This window comes from Typopeltis vanoorti, chromosome 19 (assembly GCF_054136105.1).
Source record: "Typopeltis vanoorti isolate ZY-2024b chromosome 19, IOZ_Tvanoo_1.0, whole genome shotgun sequence".
Classification (NCBI taxonomy): domain Eukaryota; kingdom Metazoa; phylum Arthropoda; class Arachnida; order Uropygi; family Thelyphonidae; genus Typopeltis; species Typopeltis vanoorti.
Genome location: NC_143567.1, coordinates 58,912,373 through 58,934,949, shown reverse-complemented (window position 1 = coordinate 58,934,949; position 22,577 = coordinate 58,912,373). Strand labels below are relative to the sequence as shown.

Sequence of the window (22,577 nt, the reverse complement as noted above, 5' to 3'; positions counted from 1 at the left end):
ACATAGGATATATTGGTTAAATGCATACATTGTAATATGTCAATTTTCAATTTTCATTTCAAAATTCTAAATTTTTTTTTTTTTGTCCTCCTTCCCATTACTGGTAAAGTGATTTGAAATAATAATTCCTCTGTGGCCAGATGGAATTTAATGAAATCTATGTTAAAATATGGAGTCATTTCAATTTTTGTTTCAAGCGTTAATTTTAATGATAAAATGAGGCAAAACAAAACTGTTCTATAACACAACTGTTGTGATGATGAATGATGTCACTATGCAGGAATGCTATTACAAAATGCATCATTTTATTATTATTATGGCAGACATCCATCCAGAAAATCAGGGATTCATTGAGGGCAGTGACATATCACTCACACCATGTCACATATTCTCTTGAATTCGTTCAGATATTTGCACACCCAAAGGAAAGCCATTCCGGTTGCACACATTGCTCTATAAGAGAAAAATGTAGCTCTCATTCCTTTCTTAACTGCATTCATCCTCAACTTCCATGGATACCCATTTGTCCTCCATAAATTGAAAAATTTCATCTACTGGTATCCTGTATGATCATTTCAGAAGTTTGTAGGTCTATCATATCATCCTACTTTCTTCTGTTATCTATTATCTTTAACACTCTCCTTTGCATCCTCTTCACTGTATCTTCATCATCTCAGAAATCAGGAGACCAGATCTGTACACAACACTTCAGCTGAGATCATATCACTCATAAAGAGGCAAAATACCAATTTTGTCTCTTTATAACTCCAAAACTGCTATCCTAGTCAGTTTCTTCTAGCATAATCCCACCAAAAAATATGCCATTGGATATCTCATTATATCAAAGTGCATAACTTTATGAACACTCAACTGAGAGCCATTTTTACATGTCCTCAATTCCAGCCTATTCAAATTATTCTGCAAGTATATGACTGTCAATTGCATTACTGATTGCACCACCTATCTTTGCATCATCAGCAATTAACTGTATGTTTCTTGTCAAATCTTTCCAAATGCGATTAATATATAGACTGAATGACGATGCACCAAGGACTGATCCTTGTAGTACCACTTAACAACTTTAATCATCATCATCATCAAATTCCTGCCATGTATCCTCTAGGGGGGGTACAGGGTATGATAGTACTACAAGAAAAATTTACATCATTACTAACATCCTATCTACAATTTTCCTCCAAATCAGTCTGTTACTTGTCAAGGATGATGTCAGCTATAATTTTCTTAGCTGACATCATCCTTATGGATACAGTATTCTTTTCACATCATCTTTGCTTAAGAATCTCCTGCTTAATAAGATTGCACATTCATTTCACTCCCACCTTGTTTATTCTTCAAATTCTAAGGACACATTCTGATATTGCATCATCGATGTATTTTATTTAACATTTCCCATGCACTGCCAATATCCTTCCCATCTAGCAACCTATACCATGGGATCAAACTCAGTATTATCTCTAGCTGGTGTCATAATTTCCTGTTTTGAAGTTCAGCATGTAACCATTTCTAAATTGAATATCCATACAATTAACTTTTTTTGTCATAGTTACAAAATAACCTTGATAGGTAGGTTGACACATCAGGTGATTATTTTGATTTATATTACACTGAAGTTTTACTATAACATGGTAGTTGTCTCCATAATTGTTTAAAAAGAAATGTACACACTTAGCTACCCTCCCACATCACGATAGCATAATCACTGTCACAAACTGGAGGCAAAACAGTCACATCTTTAACTGAAGCTCCCCTCCCCTGGACATTATAAGTCTAATATTCTTTACCCTCAATTTCCTTTTGTCACATACTGACTGCTTAAGGAAGTTCACAGCAGCTCAATAAATTTGGCTTCATTGTTTTCATGAGACTGCTGTCCAATTGGCATTCAGTACCCATTAGATTTATTTGGCAATGCATTTCATCACTAGCAGCTGATTCACTAAGTCTGCAGCATCAATATCCCCACTGTGTATTTGATTTTGTTAGACCTCTGCCTCACACCAAATAACTTCAAACTCACTGCTACATGGAAAACTGTTACTGATATGTTACAGTGTTGCAGTGATGTTATAAGGATGCAGAGAGTTAAGGTGAAAGAGACATTTATTTTGGTTGGTACAAATGATTTAGCAGGTGACAAGTGTATGCGAGAAGACATGAAAGAGTTGCCAATGCATGCGAAACAAGAAGAGTGAGAAAGTAAAAGTTGTGAGTCTCTTGCCACAGTATGATAGCGGAGAGCTGAGACAGAGAGATTATGATCAAGAATGAGTCAGTGTGCAAATTGTGCAGAAGGAATGGTGTGGAGTTTGTGGAATGAGTTTAATGGAAGGAGTCGGAGTCTCAAGAAAGTGTTGTTCAGTGAGAGTTCAGAAGTACAAAATCAAGGAAAGAATGTTTTTTTTTTTTTTGGTGGTGGTGGGGAGTATGCAGGTGAGTGTGGGTCCCAGCAACCTAGAAGTTAGTAAGTGGGAAAGAGTGATGACGATGCAAAATGTAGCATCCAGATTAACTTTATTTGGCTGAGTAACACAAGGTGTAAGGGAGATGGTGGGATCAAGGGGGGGGGGGGGAAATTGCAGTTTATGTATACTAATGACAGGGGTATTCAAAATAAGGTTGAGGAACTTTTGACAATGGTTAGCACAACTTGGCCAAAAGTTATATGCATTAGTGAGACATGGTTGACTGAGGATGATATGGTCATAGGAATAGAGTGCAAGGGATAATAGTGTCTACAGAGAGTACAGAAGGAACAGGATGGGGAGAAGGGTTTTGCTAATAATAGCAGAGAAATTAAAATCAAAACGGTAGAGTGTATATCAAGGGAACAAGGAATAGGTTTCTCTTCATTTCCTGTCCATGAAAATCCACATTTCAAGCAATTCATATCATACTTACAAAGATTTTTCATCTTCTTTCTAGTTGGTTCTCTAGAGATGTCAGACGACATATCCTTATCAATTTCATTTGATCCAGATGCAATATCAATGTTTTCTTGTTGCTTACACTACTTGTATTTGCTATATTGCTCTCTTTTGTGGGTTTTATAAATCAAATCTTTCACCAATGATCCATACTCAAGAATTTGAAAGTTAAAAAAATTACCGTTTTTGCTAGACTATAACTCGCACTTCTTTCTCAAAATTAAAGCTAAAAAATCGTGGTGCGAGATATATGCGGGTTTTCAGAAACTAAAGTTTTCAGGGAAAAAACTGCAAATGGTGTGACTTACCAAGAAGCTTCTACTCGCTATCGCTACTTTTAGCATAGAGAACAGTTTCCCTGTGTGCAGCATCAAAGTCATCTACCCAAATACCTTCATCTTCTTTCCCATTATTTCAAGCAAAAATTACCAGTAATTTACAAGACTTGAGATACATATAGCAGCTATGAAGAAGTGCATATGATTGGTGCGATATTAACAAAAGATTGCGCGAACCAAAGATAAATTAGCATTTCACCAGTTGAGTTGAAATGCTAATTCTCTTCAGCCGAATTCCATAATATCTGAAACACATTCACTATATATTTCTTAGTTTTAACATGTTCACGACAGGTGGTTGTGTCAAGCAAAACCATATGTTGCACCTGCAACATATGGTTTTGCTTGAGTCTATACAAGAGTTTCTGTTGGAGGAGAGATGTGATTCATTCGTTGTGGCGTTTTTATTCCAGTTGTCTCTAATTGCACTATTTGTTGAGAAACATAATGATTCCATGCGTTAATGATGCATAGCCGAAAATTGCCACGTACCTCCCTGAAGACCTTTCGCTTACCCCCGGAAGTATGCATACCACACTTTGAGGAACACTGATGTAAGTGATATACGGGAGAATGTAGATGACATGCGCTCACAAATTAGCATGATGAGTACTGAGTCATTATTATGGGGACATAGATTGAAGGAATAGTCACAGGCAGAGAAGGAAATGGAATTTATACAGCTGCTGAGAGGTAATTACCTGAGGGAACATGTGATTCAAGAGTGCTGGATCTGATCATTGCATCAGAAAACTTAACAATAACCAATCAAGCTATGCTGCACGGAGAAAATGATCATGTAGTCTTGACTTAGAGATTGAAGGGATACATGTGGAACTACAAAACAAGCGATTATGACAAGCCAAGAAGGCAGCTTTCAGCAGAGCCATGGCAGCATAAGAATTCGGAGGGGGAGAGATGTTGCTGGTGCATGGGAGGGGTCAAAAAGTGTTTAAAGAGAGCAGTATCTGAATGTATACCTAGAGTCAGAAGGATGGAGAGCTTCATTAAGGAGTTGCACACAAAGAAAAGATTGTGGAGAGAGAGATTACAAAGAAACAGGTAATCAGCATGCCCATGAGCAGTATAAGGCTCAGGCAAGAAGAGTGACAGGTATGGTAAGGAAGGCCAAAGCTAATTATGAGAGAAACCTTAAGGAGTTCTTTCGTTATGTGGTAAAAAAGAAAGCACATGCCAAGGTACTAAGAGAAAAGTTTTTCAAAATGCTACAATTATATAGGGTAAGTGAACATTATACAGAGCAATACATAATTTATACTTAAATTGTAAGTCAGCAGTTTGAATTGAAGCGGGTACATGAATACAGTTTGGTGTAAAATCAGGAGACGTTAATCTCAGCTCTGTGCTTTATATAGAAGATGATACACTTCTAAATAAATCCAGTGCAAGTTCCCAGGATTCTTTAACTAAACTGAATAGCAGCTGTAATAAATTTGCAGAAAAATCAGCAGAAACATTGAATATAGAAATAGACAACAGAATAAGCAAGGGTCAAAGCTGTACAACTGAGAGGAGACCTCCACATAGCCTTTAAAAGAATGCGGAGAACTGACCAGGGCTTCTGACCTATCTGTCCAATCCTCACCTTCTCGTGGTAAACCCTGTTGGGTATCTACCTGGATACTGAATGAACGAGGATGGGCTGGCAATTTGGGATTTAGCCGACCAAATTGTATTCTTATTGGCCTTAAACCAATATAGAAAATGATGGTACAACATGACAAAATTTCATGCTGGCTTGGGCGTCGCCCGGTTAAACAAGACACCACTGTTTTCGCCAGGGAACCAGGGCAAACAGTGAAAAGTTAGCTACTGGAACAAATATGAAAGCAACCCCCAACTCAACATCACCAGAGTTAAAGATCGGTACTATCAACATAAGAAGCCTGAATGGCAAAGAAATGGAGCTAGTTGAGGAATTAGATAAGTACCAGATCAACATAATAGGGGTGACTGAAACAAAAAAGACAAAAACTGGTGAGATCTTTCTGAGCAATAAATACAAAATGTTATATTCAGGCAATGACAATCAAGGAAAAGAAAGAGTAGCCATAGTATTCAACACAAAATATGAGGCTAATCTTCTTGAATGGCAGGCAGTCTCAAGTAGAGTGATGTGGACAAATATCAGAATGGGGAATTGGACAATGAGACTTATTTGTGCCTATGGTCCCACAGAAGGTTTTACTAAGGTAGAAGTGGAGGAATTTTTTGAGGCTCTAGAGAACGCTACTGACACAATGAAAAAGGAAAAGTTGGTCCTTGTTGGGGATCTAAATAGCAGAGTAGGAAATGATTGTCAGACATACAAAATCCAGGAATGCGTTAGCAGAGCTAATCTCAGGTGGTATGGTCACTTAAACAGAATGGGTGAGGAAAGATTAGCAAAACAAGTGTTCTCTGCCAGGTTGGCAGGAAAACGACCCAGAGGAAGACCAAGATATAGGTGGATTGATACGGTACAATGTACCTTAGACGATAGAAATATAAGATCTGATAATGTTGGAGTCTTGACAAGTAACAGACTGATTTGGAGGATTATTGTAGATAGGAAGTTAGTAATGATGTAAATTTTTCATGTTGTACTATCATATCCTGTACACCCTTTGAGGGTACATGTCAGGAATTTGATGATGAGTAAGCAAAGCTAGTATGCTGGGGAGTCAGTTGAACAAATTTATATGGAATAAGAGAAATTAGCCAAAACACTAAACTAACACTATACAAGACAGTGTCCAAACCATCTTTATGCTATGGATCTTAGAGTTAGGTTAGAAATAAAGCACTTGATGAGTGATTAGAGCAGATACGAGAGTTGTGAGAAAAAATTATGAGACCTGAACAGATGGCATCAATGCAGAATTATATTAAAAATAAAGACATTAAGAAGGAATTGACATTGTTAGCATGCAAGAATATATGAGCAGGGATAATATAAAGTATTATAGTCACTTAAAGAGAATGGCAAAGGAAGGTTAGCAAAAAAAGTTGTTTGATGCCATGATAGCAGAAAAAAAGACCCAGAGGAAGACCAAGATCTAGGTGGATTAATTCAGTCAGAAGTGCCTTGGAAGACAAAAATGTTAGCTACAAATAATGGAATGCTGATAAGTAATAGATCAATTTGGAGGAAAATGTTGATAGGAAATTAGTAATAATGTAAATATAACCATATAGTACACTCATAGCATTCTGTACGTCCCCCCCCCATAATAAGAGTACTACTTATCAGGAATTTGATACTTTTTAAATGATGTTGTTTCTTAGTATAGCTAAGCTCACTATAGAAAATGCTTTCTATAACAAACTTGTTCACTATGATATATTGCAGTCAGGCCTTGAGTGAAACTCCATAAGCATAATACTGTTAGATCCTAAATGAAGGAATCTTGGAAAGAAATCATTCATTTGGAATCTAACATATAAAACTTGCTGACAAAGAGAAATACCTGCACATCAGCTGTAATTAAAAGTGAAACTTCTTCACTTTATGTAAAATTTGTATTCTTTATTTCAAGTGCCTTATATTTAAGCTGATGTGATTATATTAAGATTTCATTTTTAAGAATGTCTAAAAAGAGAGATAATCTGATTTAAATTTAAGCCTCACTTAAGCTATGTAAAATTTACCGTGAGTCATCTAAAAAGTTGCTAAGTAATAATTCCTGGAAGGCATAAAGCTACATGTGTACAGCGTAACGCTAGCGGCTATAGCTTACTCAGAAAATTACGTTGCCACGTATTCTGTGAATCCAAGTATAACAGCGTTGTAAAAGCGAAGGATGAACCCAAAGGAGTGAAAAGATAAGGGCCATGTACAAAAAGGGGACTGAGAAAAGAGGACGTTCTATAGAAGAATATAAAAGGTTGAGCCCATATCGGAGTCTCTCTCTGGTCATAACGTTTTCCCGTTTTGGTGGTTCGGAAGTTAGTGGGCAGTTTTGCGTAGGGAGGAGGGGGGGATTGAAGTCTGTGATAAGATGTCGGACTGCGAGCGTTCGTAAAATGAAGTAGGATTCTATGCAAAGCTGAAGGTAAAATTTCCAGTCCTAGCAGAATCAAGCCGTCGCTGAAAAGTCTCATCGAGTTGTTCCTGAAAAGCAAAGATTTGAGTCCGTTTTCGGCAGAAGGAATGAAGATAACGTAACCCCTACGTTGGCATATGGACAGCCAATAGATGAGAAGTATCCAGACATACACATGGTGCAGAATGACGCGGAAAAAGCTCGGTAAGGTGCAATTATTTAATTTTGTGTGAAAGTTCATTAGAAGAGAGAAGATTGTTTACGAATGTGAAATTAAGAACTGTATTCTAAAGAACTCTGTGGACAGTCTCTATTTAGAAAGTTAACCTTCTTTGAGAGTAAGAAGAATTATTTGGAAGAGATCTTTTGTAATTTTGTATGTGATAGGATTAACTTGATGCGATAAGAATAGTAGAATTTAGTATCTCAGTAACATTAGAATGTTTGTTAGTTTTCTCTTGCGAGCAATACTACTGAAAGGTATTTAGCTTAACTTCATATCATTTGCTATCTATCCCAATATGCAGTTACTGTGTTTAGTATGCTTTATAAGATTTAATTAATTCAGAAAGTTTTAACCTCTTAATTTGAGTTTTATTTAGTATTGAGCATTATTCAGTGTATGAATTTTGTATTGTGTTTTAGATATTCCAATAAACGTCATATTTATCTGAACCTGAGTCATGCCTGATTACGATTCCAACTTACCACTTATAAAAATAGAACCTATTTTGGTGGGAAGGATTTAGAGAGTGAATATAAATATAGATTTAGGTCACGACTGCAATAATCTGAATCTATACGGCAGTTTAAATAAGACATTGTGTAAGAAAGCTAAGAATCTAGTATTGTCTCCCTGAGTAAGGATCTTTTCTACTACAGGATACTGGCTGGCACAGCAAAATATAAATTCGCCAGTATCCGAAGAGGAAACAATCCTAGAAATAAGAATAAGATTAAAGTAAGAGAAGATAGAATAAATAATGAAAGGTAAATATATAACAATAGAGCAGCCGGTAGGATTTTGATTGTATAAGGTTTAAGGTAAGAAAGGATAGATTTAAGTAAACAACTAATTAAGCATAAATCATATAGAAACAACATCGATATAACAATACTATTCTAAATAAAATTCACTGTAGTAACCAAATATTAATTCTGCTCTAATAATTATAAAGTTTTACATTTTTTCCATATTATTTAAGAGCTAAAAACAAAGTACCTTTGAAAGAATAAATCTTCCTAACCACCTCACACAGTCTACGTAATTTCTGTGGATATCACGAGTTGTAAAATCTGGAAAATGCTGTTTGATTGTATGAAATGGTCTGTCAAAAGAAACAACTTTTTAAAAATTGGAAATTTATATATATATATATATATATATATATATATATATATATATATATATATAAATCTCATGACACTGTACTATAATTTATAGGTGATATTCATATACTGAGTGGTTCTCTCTCTGCAGTACAATTATACATTTTTATCTTACTACCTTTGCTCATTGTATGATTTATATTGATGCCTTGGAAATATTTTCTTCTAGGCAGAATGCTGAATACCACCAAATTGCCTCTGATGGTTGTTTTGAGGTCATATGTTATCTACATTTAGAAAGTATTTTTCTTTACAAACCCATAAAGTTAATTATTGCATGTTTTTAAGTTTGAAGATTCAAAGCAGTATGTAATACAAGGAACCTATAAATGCTAAAGGAGAAATTCTGATTTGAGATTCCATTAATTGGTTGTGGAACAACCAATATCTTCAGTATGTTTAAAAATGCTGTGAACAATGCTTCTCACAAAAATAGTGCAGATCAATTAAGATCTGTACTATTTTTGGGACTATATCCATACTGTGATCTGTGGGGTAAAGAATGATGATGAATGCCCTTCCCTTTCATGTTTCGATAGAGATACCATAATGCAGATGTATTAGATCCTTGAACCCTATATGGGACTCTGTTTTCTTTTCATGCATGACAATGCCACTGCTGATAGAGCTCAAGTGGCAGAGGAGTATCTTGAAACTATCTTGAAGATATCCAATGACTACCATGGTTAGCAATCACGAACTCAAATCTGATTGAACACACACGGAATGACCCTTTGGCATCACACTACATGCTGATGACCACTGCCTCAATCACTTGATTAGCTAAAGTCTGCTCTGGTGGAAGAATGGGACTTATTGCCCCAGAAATCTTATAGATATCCTTATATTGAGATGGTCCATTGCTATTATGTAATCATATTTTTGCATACTGTGTTAACTTCTGCGATATGATTTTTTTTTTTTTATTGTCCTTATACTCCTCTATATAATGTCATTCACACCTGTCAACATTTCTCACTGTCCCCTCATTTCATTGTTATCCTAATGCATGCTACCATATCAAATTTTATCCTGCTTCACCACAAACTGCATGACACACCCCACATTTTCCAAGCGTTTTGTTAATTTTGTTGATCAAAGAAAGTGTATAAAATGGGAAATAAAATTTAATGTGAGAACTAGACGAATTATGATACCGTTCTGGGTAAAATTTGTTTCAGGTAAGCACACTGAAGAAGAGGCTAATTAAAACTGTGGATGAGAAACTTGAAGAACAAACTAGATTCAGACCTAATAGAAATTGTGTCAAAATCAAAATTTAAGACAAACAGCTGGAATATAACAAAATCCATAACTTTTGTAAGTCTGAAAAAGGCATATAATAAAGTGCAAAGAGAAGAGTTTTCCAAAACATTACAGTTATATAGCGTAAATGAAGCATCAGAGATGGCAATATAAAACCTATACATAAGTAGTCATCTAAATCTGGCTTAAGGATTTAGGCCTGCTATACCTTTTCTAACTTCACAAAGTATCAACAAGGATCTTCAATTAGATGATCTGGTATTTTTCAGGATGGCTTATAGTGATGGTTTATAATGCTCAATTTAAGAGGGATGCAATCAGGAATACATATAAATACTTGAGACAGAAAAAGCCTGCCAAAACTCGAAATGTGAAAAGACAGCTGGATTGATATTCGACCAAAAGTGCTCATAAATGGAGGTATAAGTTTCATGCTGGCTTAACTGCACAATTCAGAGGGCTGAATTCCAGATAATTGGAGTAGAGTTCTTATACTTCCCATCTATAAAAAGAGAAATAAAACTGAATGTGAGAATTAGCAAGGTTATTCAATGATGAGTGTTCTAGGTTATGCATGCATACGTGAAAAAAATGCTAAGAAAAATTGTGGAAGGAAAACTTGGAAAACAACAAGCTGGGCTGAGACAAAAGCAGCTTTTTTTTTTTTTTTTTTTGTACATAGTACATGTGCCATGGGTGGGGTAAGGATTCCCGCCCCCCATTTTATTAATTTAATTTTTTTTTGTATTTTTTATATAGTTCCAGAAACCCCATTCTAGAAACTAAACATTAAATTTTTTCCAGCCACTTCAGTTCCTCCAATAAATAGGACATGGTTTCATACTGCATGATTAGGATCAGATTTTCACTTTAACACAAATAGTTGAGAAATCATGTGAATATAATGAGTAGGCCTGTTTTTTGTGGACCTTGTGGGTCTGGAAAAGGTGTATAACAAAGTGCCAAGAGAACAGCTGTTCAAAACACTACAATTATATAGTATATAAATGAGACATTATATTGAGATGGTCAGATGTTAAATCAGATGCGAGAGACAAGAAGTACATTATCGCATCGCTATGTTATTCATCAGCTATATGAACACATTATGAAGAAAGTGTCAATAAGCTTGATATGAAAATTGGAGATATCCAACTTTGCTCTTACTTTATGCATATTATGTTATATGCTTATATAAGCCAGTACAGGCTGGCAAGATCCCCTAAGTAAACTGTATGAGAGCTATAATAAATTTGGTATGAAAATCAGTAATAAAAAGATGAAGAATGCAAAAAGGGGAAGAGTAAATAATATCAGCTGCATCTTGAATGAAGAACCCGCAAAACACTTGAGGTATTAGGCACAATTTATAGAGAAAATGAGAAATTAAACCATGAAAACAGACAACAAAATTGGCAAAGCAGATATAGTAGGAAGTCAACTGAATAAATTTATATGAAATATGAATAAAATTAGTCAAAACACTAGCTGTATGCAGGACAATGTTCAAATTGATTTTAACTTATTGATCTGAGAGCTGGACTGTAAACAGCTGATCAAAGAAGATTGCAGATATGAGTTCTGAGAAGAATTGGGAGGTGGAGTTGAACAGTGATATACAAGAACCAAACCTTGGAGATTCAATGACAAATCCTGAAGAAAGCATTGATTCAGCCAGAGAGGCATGTGGTGAAGTTGTCTGTAAGGATAGAAAAATCCAAACTATACAGTGGAGTTCTGGAATCAGGAAGTTAAAGAGGCAGTCAAGGAAATGAAGAAAGCAAAGTACTGTGTAAAACTAGCTAAACAAAAGTCATGGGAAGAATTTGGTAAGAAAATATAAAATAATTATCAGGAGGGTAGCAAAATATTCTGTTGGCTATTGAAAAAGCTTAGAAATGGAGGAAAAAAGTACCATAAAAGGAATCAGAGATGACAAAAGTGACATGAAAACTGAAGATAAAAGATATTCTAAATGTTTGGACAATTACTTTGAAAGACTGCTAAATGAAAAAAAGCAGTGTCAGCATGGTAGTAGAAAATTCCCAACAGGAATGCAGTTAGAAATACATATCCAGACTTGAAGTAGAAAAAAGTAATCAAAAACCAAAAATGTGGAAAGGCAGCTGGAGTAGATGAAATTCAACTAGAAATGCTCAAATACGGAGGTATAGAAGTTTTACAGTGGCTGCATTGTAAATTCAGGTCTGGTCAGAGGATCAAATTCCAGATGATTCGAGCAGAGTCCTCATAGTACACATTTTCCTATAAAAAGGGAAATAAACTTGAATGTGAGAATTACAGAGATATTTTCCCACTGAGTGTTCCTGGGAAGATTTACGTAAGCATAGTCACGAAATGGCTAAGAAAAATTGTGAAGGGAAGCTCATGAAAAACAAGCTGGATTCAGTCTAAATTGAGGTTGGCAGGATCAGATTTTCACTTTAAGACCAACAGCTGAGAAATCTTGGGAACATAACAAGGATTTGTATTTAAGTTTTGTTGATCTGGAAAAGGCATATGACAAGGTGCTAAGAGGAAAGCTCTTCAAAATACTACAGCTATATTGTGTAAATAGGACATATCAAGCAATACATAGCTTCTATTTAAGCTGTAAGTCAGCAGTTAGAATTGAAGGAGGTACAGGAAGATGGTTCGATGTTACACCAGGTGTGCAGTAAGGGTGCACATCATCTCCACTGTTATTCAGAGGTATTTCACTTTATGAAGGAAGGTGGTATTAAACCTCATATAAAAATTGGAGATGTTAATCTCAGCTCTTTATTTTATGCAGATGATGTTATACTTTTGAAAATATTCAGCACAAGTCTGCAAGATTCCCAAGTTTGCCTAAATTTTGTTTTTAGGAAGTTTTCAAGCTTTGTGAGTCTGGAGAATATTAATAGAAGATTCTGAAAAGGGATTGTGGAAATGTGAGTCTTTAAATTGGAGGAGTTGAGAATGTCAACAAGTATTTAGTAAATAAAAGAAGTTATTGCAGTAGACATTCTAATTGAATGTTTGAGGAAACACTGAATGGAAAGTTTCATCTCCTGTCTTAATGACACCGGATTACTGTGGAAAAAGCAACTGGTGAAATTTGAAAGTGTAAAGTGGCTTAACATGAAGAGATCAACTTAGATATGTTGTTTATGAAGTAGTAGAAGAAACTTCTTTCTCTGGTAAAGAAAAAAAAAAAAAGTAAATTGTGCATCAAATTGAACTGCAAGAGTACTTCAGTGAGACAGGAGGAATAATATTGTATACTACATAAGGGAGATAAAAAAGGATCCCATGGAAAAGAAGAAAATTTTATATTTTCGGAAAGGGCCTGACAAAGAAACTGACTCTGATGAACATTTTTGTTGTGAAAACAAGGTGTTTAGTCTGGTTGACATGATTAAGCATATGTCAAACAATCCAATAATAGAATGAGTCAGAGAATGAATGATTTTATGAATATTTTCTTATCCAAAAATATTATAATATTTTTGATATTATAATAAAATGCTCCATAAAATGGCATTCCTCTGCTTTCCACTTGGTCTGTGAAAACATGAGCAACAGTTACCCAAAATTCTTTTACAGTCCCAACGCTACTCATCCTCTTTTATCCCATCTGTGTTAGTTCTCTGGCACGGCCTTCTTCTGAAGTATTTCTCTCCATCTTTTCAACAACAACAACAAAAAAAAAAAAGTAGGGTTCCTTTTTCTCTAATCTGTACTTATATTTGGAACTAATGTGGTATAGGTTTTTTAATTTTTTATTTTATTAATTCACCTCACTTTCACAAGATGGGATTAAAATTATTATTTTTTAAATTGTACCTTCTGTTTGAACTAACTGTTCCCCAATGACAATCCATGCATGAAAAGTTGCAAACCTAACACAAAATAAGTGTTAGATAACCCAGAAACACTGTTCTAGAAATCAAATAATACTTTTTTCCAACTACTTCACACCCCCTCAGTATCATATTGGACAATGAAAATCATCTACTACTTAAATGCATTTATAAACAGCCATGGTGATACAATATGTGAATCCCCAGCTCATAGGCTGGACAGCAGAAACCTGTCTACATGGCCACCAACAAATCCAGCCAAGAAGAATACATTGAAAATAGTTATTTATTTATCAATTTTACACACAAGGTTACAGAACTTCCATAGTGGTGTGAATGTGTTTGTGGAGGAGAAGATTTAAGAGAGAGGGAATCAACTGTTATCCTTTTAGTAAAATATATGATTTTGATGGACCAAAATATTGGTGCCAATAAATAATTTTCTTTATGTAAGTTAAGAAGAGGATCAAATTGATGAATTAAGGAGAGGAATTAATAACTGAACAGATTAACTAATTGAATGGGGTTCCACTTGTGATTCGTGTTAAGTTTTCATTAGTACTGTTCCCCCCCCCCCATCATTATCAAAGAAGCAATGTATATAAGACAAAATAACTATCGAGGAGCAATAGTTTTGTCATAAAAAAATAAAAAAAAATCCTCAGAACTTTAGCTGGCCTAGTTAGCATAGGGGGAGAGTATCTCTACCATGGCATAGATGTTTGTAAATGTTTTAGGAGGTAGAACAAATGAGGATAGGCTAGAAATTTGGAACTTGGCTGACCATACTGTACTTTCTATTGGCTTAACCCCACAATCGGCCGTGACGTCCAACTAAATCTGGATACGATTCTGTAACACCCGTTGAATAACATGGATAAGAAGTGCAATTTGGTCTCACTATTTCATCCACCTCGGCCAGGAGTTGGGGTTAAACCAGACATGCCAAGTGGGGCTTCACCTAGTTAAACAAGGACCTTGCTGTTTTCATCAGGGAACCAGGACAAACAGTGAAAAGTCAGCTACTGGAATAAACACACAATGTCATAAAAAATGAAGAGAGGAACCATCAATATAAGGAACATCAATGGAAAGTAAAGCAAACTTGCAGAATAACTGGAAAAGTACCATGTACACATAATTGGTGGTCTGAGACCAAGGAGATAAAACAGGTGTAATCCTACTTAATAATAAATATATGATGATAAATATATATTATAATCACACAATAACGAGTAATGCCTGATTATAACATTGTGTATAGTTAAATCAGCAGTTAGAACTGAAGGAAATACAGAGATGGTTTCATGTAAAATCAGGCGCAAGACAAGGTTGTATGCTATCTCCACTCTAATTCATCATATATATGGATCACAAGCAAAAACATGACATTATATCTCATATTAGAATCAGAGACATGAAGCTTAGCACTTTGCTTTACTGCAGATGATGTTGTACCTAAACACATCTGCTGCAAATCTCCAGGATTCGCTAACTAAATTAAATAACAGCATGAAAATCAGTTAAAAAAAAACCTATGAAAGCTGCCTGGAAAATAGAAAACTTTAATTGTATTCTCAATGGAGAATAGAACAATTAAAATATTTCAACTATTTAAGCACAGTTTTTAGTGAAATGGCAAATTAAATATGGAATAGACAATGGAACAGGCAAAGCTCGTATAGTAAGGAGCCATTTGAATAAATTTATATAGAATAAGACAAATTATTCAAAACACTAAACTAGTAGTATATGAGATGGTGTTCAAACCATTTTAACTTATGGATTTGAGAGTTGGGCTAGAAATAAGGCCCTTGATTAAAGACTAGAGATCACAGTTATGAGAATTCTGAGAAAAATTAGGGGAATGAACAGATTAATCAATGGCAGAATAATACTGAAAATGAAGATATTTGGAAGAAACTTGACATTGTTAGCATTCAAAAACGCTTGAGCAAAGCAAAGATTTAGGCAAACTAATTTAGTCAGAAGTGTCCTAGAAGACAGAAATATTAGATATAACAATATTGACATGCTGACAAGTAACTGACTTATTTGGAGGAACATTGTTGATACAAGATTAGTAACCATGAAAGCTTACTCATGGAATATTATCATACCATCCTGTATGCCTTTTGAAAGTACATATTAAGAAATTGGTGATGATATGAAAGTAGCCTACTTTTATTTTTTAATGCAAATCAAGCTACTTCAGACGTCCAATAAATGGGATGGGATCCTGCACCTTGGCAATGGAATTCATTTATCACCTTAAGACATTTGTAAACATTCATGCCTACTGTGTGATTTGATCCCATGACCTATTTGGTTGGAGAGCAGGAAGGTAAACACTCAGATAATCAGGACATTGCTCATTTGCTATTACTACAATAAATTTAGTTTAATCCTTTATCCAAGTGTGTGCAAACAAAGTTTGCGCCTGAAAGTATCTTCAGGACTGGGGTAAAGTGGTACAATACCGGGCAACTCCTTGCAAAGGTGGAGCAAGCTACCAACACTCCTATCTCAGTATCTCCCATAATACAAAACACATCCGCAAGGAGATGTGTTTTGTATTATGCAAACTTTGTTTGCACACACTTGGATAAAGGATTAAACTAAATTTATTATAGTCTGACCAAGTGAATAAACTTTCAACATCTTTGCTATTACTACCTTAATACATGGCCTATATCAACTCTATAGCAATCAATTATATATTTGGTTTAATCCTTTATCCAAGTGTTGCACCTGAAGTATTTTCAGGACTGAGGCAACTCGTGGCAAAGGTGGTATAACTTCTCATTACTTGCCTTAGTATCCCATAATACAAAGCACATATCCTTATAGGTATGTATAATGTTATGCATTATGGGAAGGGTCACTACCCAGAGGTGGCGATACGAAGGTGGAAGTAATGCAGAAGTCATATTTCCATATACCAGTTGCCAAAAGGTGTCACACATTATTAAAATTCTCTGGAAAAGAGATAATTGGTTATGCTACCAATTATATATTTGATTTAATCCAAGTGTAAACAAACAAATTTGTGCCTGAAGTATTTTCGGGACTGGGGAAACTCATGTTAAAGTTGATATAACTTCTCATCACTTGCCTTAGTATCCCATAATACAAAGCACACATATCTGGCTCCCACTGATGAGACCTCAATAAAGGTCGAAATTGGTCTGGGTAGTGACCCTTCCCATAATGCATAACATCATACATACCCATAAGGATACGTGCTTTGTATTATGGAATACTAAAGCAACTGATGAAAAGTTATATCACCTTTGCTATGAGTTGTCCCAGTGCTGAAAATACTTCAGGCGCAAACTTTGTTTGCTTACACTTGGATAAAGGATTAAACCAAATATATAATTGGTAGCATAATGAAGTGAAAAAACTTCCATCAACTATCTTTTTTCCAGAGAATTTTAATAATAAGACGTGACACCTTTTGGCAACTCTATAGCAAATTCATAGGACCAGAAAATGTTGTTATAGTAGACAGTTTTCTATGAAATTTCACTATGACTACAGATATTTCATTTGGGCTTTTTGCTGTTTGATACAGTGAGCAAAACGGTTATTATGTTTGCTAAAGTGAGAGTTGACTTACAGCAGCAAACATGAAATATATAAGATTTGTTAATAGTATGTTTATTAAAATGTGCAGAAAGAAAATTATTAAGAAAAAAGCAATTACAAGTATTAAAATAAACTTTTAATAAAAAGGAACTATTAATGAAAACATACCTATTTGTCTTTGTAGGATTATATATATAGGAATCTTGAATGGCTGACTGTACTCTGTCAGTATCTAATTTCCACATTTTGAGGGAATGATCCATACCACAGGATACAATTTTCTGACCCAACAGGTCAAAATCCTAAATGATTAGTAAAATAATGACATTTAGAAACTGCTCACCAACTGTGTAATTATACAGACTTATGTAGCCATGCCTTTCATAACTTCATATATTGTGCCTGAAGTTTTTTTCCGAAAAAACTTCAGGCACAATATATGATAAATCACAAGCTATTTGGCTGATCAATGGCAACTAGTATGTGGCTGATACCTTTTCTTCACCCACGGTCTATGTAGAACATTGTGGCACTGAAAAGTGACTGCTTTAATATACGTTTTCCAGGTGTGTCTGTCTTGGGATCTCCTTAACAAGGTGAAGAATTAGTCCATTTTTCTGTTATCTATCCAGGTGATTCTAGGTCATCCCCTCATTTTTTATTTTTTTTTTTTAAATCAGAAGTCAACTCCACTAGTGTTATTTTAGGTTAACTATCTGATCTATCCACATGGCCCAGCAACTGGAGTTGTTTCCAATGCATATTTTAGTGATGATATTTTCTTGTGTTCTGACAATGGAGTGGATTGTTCTTTTAACCTCGTCATTTGTTATGTGTGTCATGTATGGCTTGCTGCAGTGATAATAACCAGTTTCCAGTACCAGGTGGGTGATAAGCTAGTAAAAAGTGGCTATATAAGCATACAATTTCCTGTAATTAAAAAAAAAAGTTTTGTTTCATGTCAACTTTGAAAAGTGTAACATAATGCTTCCATGTTAACAATAGATTCCATATATAGAAGTAACCAATGCATGTTTCCGGTGCTGTCCAAAGATATCAATATCTTCGTTCTCTGTTAGTAAAATTACACCACCAAGAAGAATTTTCACTACTTAATGTGAAACTACCACTCCTTACTGAAAGCCTAAGTGGAAGAACAAAAAATTTTGGAGCTTGGTTTCTGTGGGTGGAACTGACTTTATATATACAGCTGACCCTGAAATAACATGGATTTGAACTGAGTGGATCCACTTATACGTAGATTTTTTAAAATAAAAATATCGGAAAATTTTTTTGAGAATTGCGACAATTTGAAAAAAACTCGCAGATGAACCTCAAAGCATAGATATATCAAAAAATTAATAAAAAGTTAGGTATGTTATGAATGCATAAAATATATATATAGATACTAGTCTATATTATCATCTCTTACCACAAATCTATTATTACACAAATTTATTATTAAAAAAAAGTTAAAATTTATCAAAACTTATGCACACAAAGACCTACAGATTGTACATGGAGCCATTCGTAGTCAAGAGAAATGTAAACAAACATAAAATGCAGTATTAAATCATAACTGCATAAAATTAGCTGTTATTAATTAATTAGCATAAAATTAGCATTTTATAACGATTCATTCATTAGTATATAGGCTAGGCTACCACAAAGCAATTATATCTATTCCACTAGACTACCACAAAGTAGTCATATTGCCGCTTCTTCATTATCAATGTGTAAATCGTTATACCTGTAAATAAATATGAATTTCTTTTTCATATTATCTTTTCCTTTTTGATGTCTAGTGTTAGTAATACGTATAACATCTACACTGTTTTGTATCACATAAGACAATATTGATGTAGGAACTGGTAGGCATATGATTCATCTTGTAAACAGACGACGTAAACTTACAGTATCGATAAATACAGTACAATACAATACAAAAGTTGAGACATCAAAACTTTTGTACTGTAAATGTATTTTCACTGGCTTTTTCTTTTCTCTAAGCTTACTTTATTGTAAGGATACAGTATATAATACACATAACATACAAAATATGTGTTAATCAACTGTTTATGTTATCGGTAAGGCTACGGTCAGCAGTAGGCTATTAGTAGTTAAGTTTTTTGCGGAGTCAAAAGCTATATGGAGTTTTTGAACTGAACACGGTGCCCCTAACCCCCTGCATTGTTCAAGGGTCAACTGTATGTGTGTACACACACACACACACACACATGCAATAAACTATTCAGCTACGACATTGCAAAAATACTCTTCAGGCTAATACTAATCTGAAGAGTTTATTTAAGTAATGCCTTTTGGTATATACAGGGTGTTCGGGATAAATTTGACATATTTATAATTAATTATATTTTTCCGTAAGTTACATGTATTAACACACACTTCTCTTCATTTAAAAGTTTGGACCCTTCTTCATTCATATACAAGATGTCAGAAAGGATGGATAGCTGGAACCCACCTGAATCATGGAAGAGAATAACTTGTATCATGATGATTCGTGCCCGCCATCAAAATAAGGATATTACGACTGCTGCCCAATGCTCCCTGAATACAGTAAAAACAATCAGGCATGAACTAGAGACTTGCAATGGTGACTACGAGGATGTAGCAAGAAGAAAGATCCCTAGCAGACGATCTGATTGCGTTCGTACAGCAGAATTCCTCGCAAATCTGCAGGAACAGGTGTTGAAGAACCCTGGCATTGGAATTCGGGCTTTGTTTGTGGAGTTGCTAACTGTAGTCAAGCCCTGGATAACAAGGGTAGCCAATGGTAGGCCGTATGTATGGCAGCAGGATTCGGCCCCTTGCCACACCTCTGGGAAAAGTCAAAAATGGTTGTCTGAAAATTTCTACGACTTCACCAGTCCAAATGTTTGGCCTCCAAACTCCCCAGACCTTAACCCCATGGATTATTTTGTATGGGGCGCAGTTGAAAAAGACACCAATCGCACTTCCAGTAATACAAAAGCCCAGTTAATGGATAAAATTAAAACAGTTTTTGCGGCCCTTCCCAGGGAGACTGTAGCATCAGCTTGTTCGAGGTTCCGAAGCAGAATTGAAGCTGTGATCGATGCTAATGGTGGTTATTTTGAGTAAATCTTGTTGATAGTATTGTAATTAACTCTGCCTGTAATGTTTTTTTGTCAATTCATTAAATTTAATAGATACAAAGAAGATTTTCTTTTTCCTTACGAAACTGTCATATTTTTTATCCCGAACACCCTGTATATGCTAAAACACATCTCTAAGATATCATCTTTATCTATATATAAATATAAATCAATCATGCATATGAGAGGTGACCTATAGCACATCAGCGTCAGAACTGGGCTACTGTCAAAAAGAAACTGTTGAAGACAAGAAGGAGTCTGTTGAATATTTTATGAACAGCTAAAGGTATAAAAATGGGAAGAGAAGTTGGTTTAGTATGCCTGGAGCTAGACAGTGAATGAATATTGACTAGCAGCTGCTTATGTATTTTATGGATTTGAGGGAAAGTGAAGGAATGGTGTTAGCCAATTTGTCAAAACAGCACCCATAAAAATGCCTGTAAAAGAGACACTGAGTAGAAACAGAATGTCAACAAGACAGTGGCTGGAGTGCAAAGATGAGAAATAATGTCTTGAGTGGAAAAGCATAGTTTTCTGGACATAGAGGAGACTATGAATGTGATGTGTTTATAACAGGAGAGACTAGAGGCTAGTCCAATCTTGCATAGAGTTCTGATATTGTCAAAAGAGATAAAGTGGTCTTTCTTGGGTAAAATAAAGAAAAACAACTTTGTTGTTCTCAGCATTTAAATACAGCAAGATCAGCATTCAGAGAAGTGATTATGGAAGACCTCTTGCCTTGAGAAATATAGGCATAGCAAGATTTGTCAAATGAAAAAAAAAAAAAAAAAATGGAGTGTGCTATCATCAGCAAACCTGTGGTTGGTTGGTTTATAGTTTATTTGGCACAAAAACTACAAAGGTCATACTGTGCCATACTAAAGGTTACAACATTAGCATTTACAGAAAAATTGTAAAAAATATGTCTCTACAAGAATCTAGTTTCACAAAGCAGCATCTCTAGGTAAAGAGAACTGCTACAGAGGGCACAGCAACACAAGGTCAGAGGTTATTACAGCAGTACAAAAATTGTTAACAATATAAGTTAATACATAATATATGAAACACTAAGCCAAGGAATGCAGTATCTACATATATGTAAAATTATAATAGATGCCTTTATAGCAGTACAAAAATAGGCAAAAAGGGTTTATTATACAATATGCATGGATGAAAATTAAATTTAGCAATACATATAAACAGAATTACTAAAAAGTACACAAATAGGTACGATCCTACAGCACTACATGATTATTCGAAAAATAAAGTAGTAAATAAGATGCATACACAAAACGTATGTTAAGTGATGCAGTATCTACATATAAACAAAATTATTGCAAAGATTTCAGCAGTACATAAATATATAACTATAGGTTAACATATGTATATACAAAACAAGTCAAGGAAAGCAGTGTCTATATCTAGTAAGATTACAACAAATATTATTATAATAATACTTAAAGATTCAGAAAGGAATTATTATACAGCATTGATGCATAAAATTTAAGTTTAGCATTATGGTATTTACATATTAACAAAATTACAGCAGAGTGATACAAATATACAAGATCAAGGTCTATGGTAATACATAATTGGTCAGATTTAACCTAATGAATAATATGTATGTATAAAAGTTAAGTTAAGCAAAAAAGTATATAAACAAATTTATGGTCAAATGTGTTTGTACAAATTAATTCTTTCTAAAAAATTAAAAACATCATGCAATTTGCTATGATGTTTTTGAGTCTGCTAGCATTTCCCTGAGCATATATGGCTTGGTTAGATAGAAGAAAATTTCATTCCTCTCTCGTGTAAATTTTTGACAATCTACCAGAATATGATGAATAGTGAGATGTGTGTTGCATTTTTCACATATGGGAGGGTTATCACCTCTCAGTAAATGAGAATGTGTAAGATGACTGTGACCTATGCGGAGCCTAGCAAGGACAACCTCCTCCCTTCTCTTTGTACGTTGACTAGAATGCCAGTGTTTATTTTCAGGTTTAATGTTATAGAATTTGCT

The 22,577-nt window shown here is 34.7% G+C and overlaps 1 protein-coding gene across 1 annotated transcript in view; it reads right to left on the bottom strand.

Annotated features, from left to right (window-relative positions):
- LOC150096149 (polycomb protein eed-B-like) overlaps positions 1 to 22,577 on the bottom strand; it is a 196,477-nt gene that overhangs the window by 48,642 nt on the left and 125,258 nt on the right. The window contains exons 8-9 of the mRNA XM_090409523.1: positions 17,589 to 17,722; positions 8,552 to 8,657 (exon numbers count right to left, since the gene is read on the bottom strand). Of these exons, the coding sequence (XP_090265649.1) occupies positions 8,552 to 8,657; positions 17,589 to 17,722 (240 nt within the window). The remainder of the gene's footprint in view (positions 1 to 8,551; positions 8,658 to 17,588; positions 17,723 to 22,577) is intronic.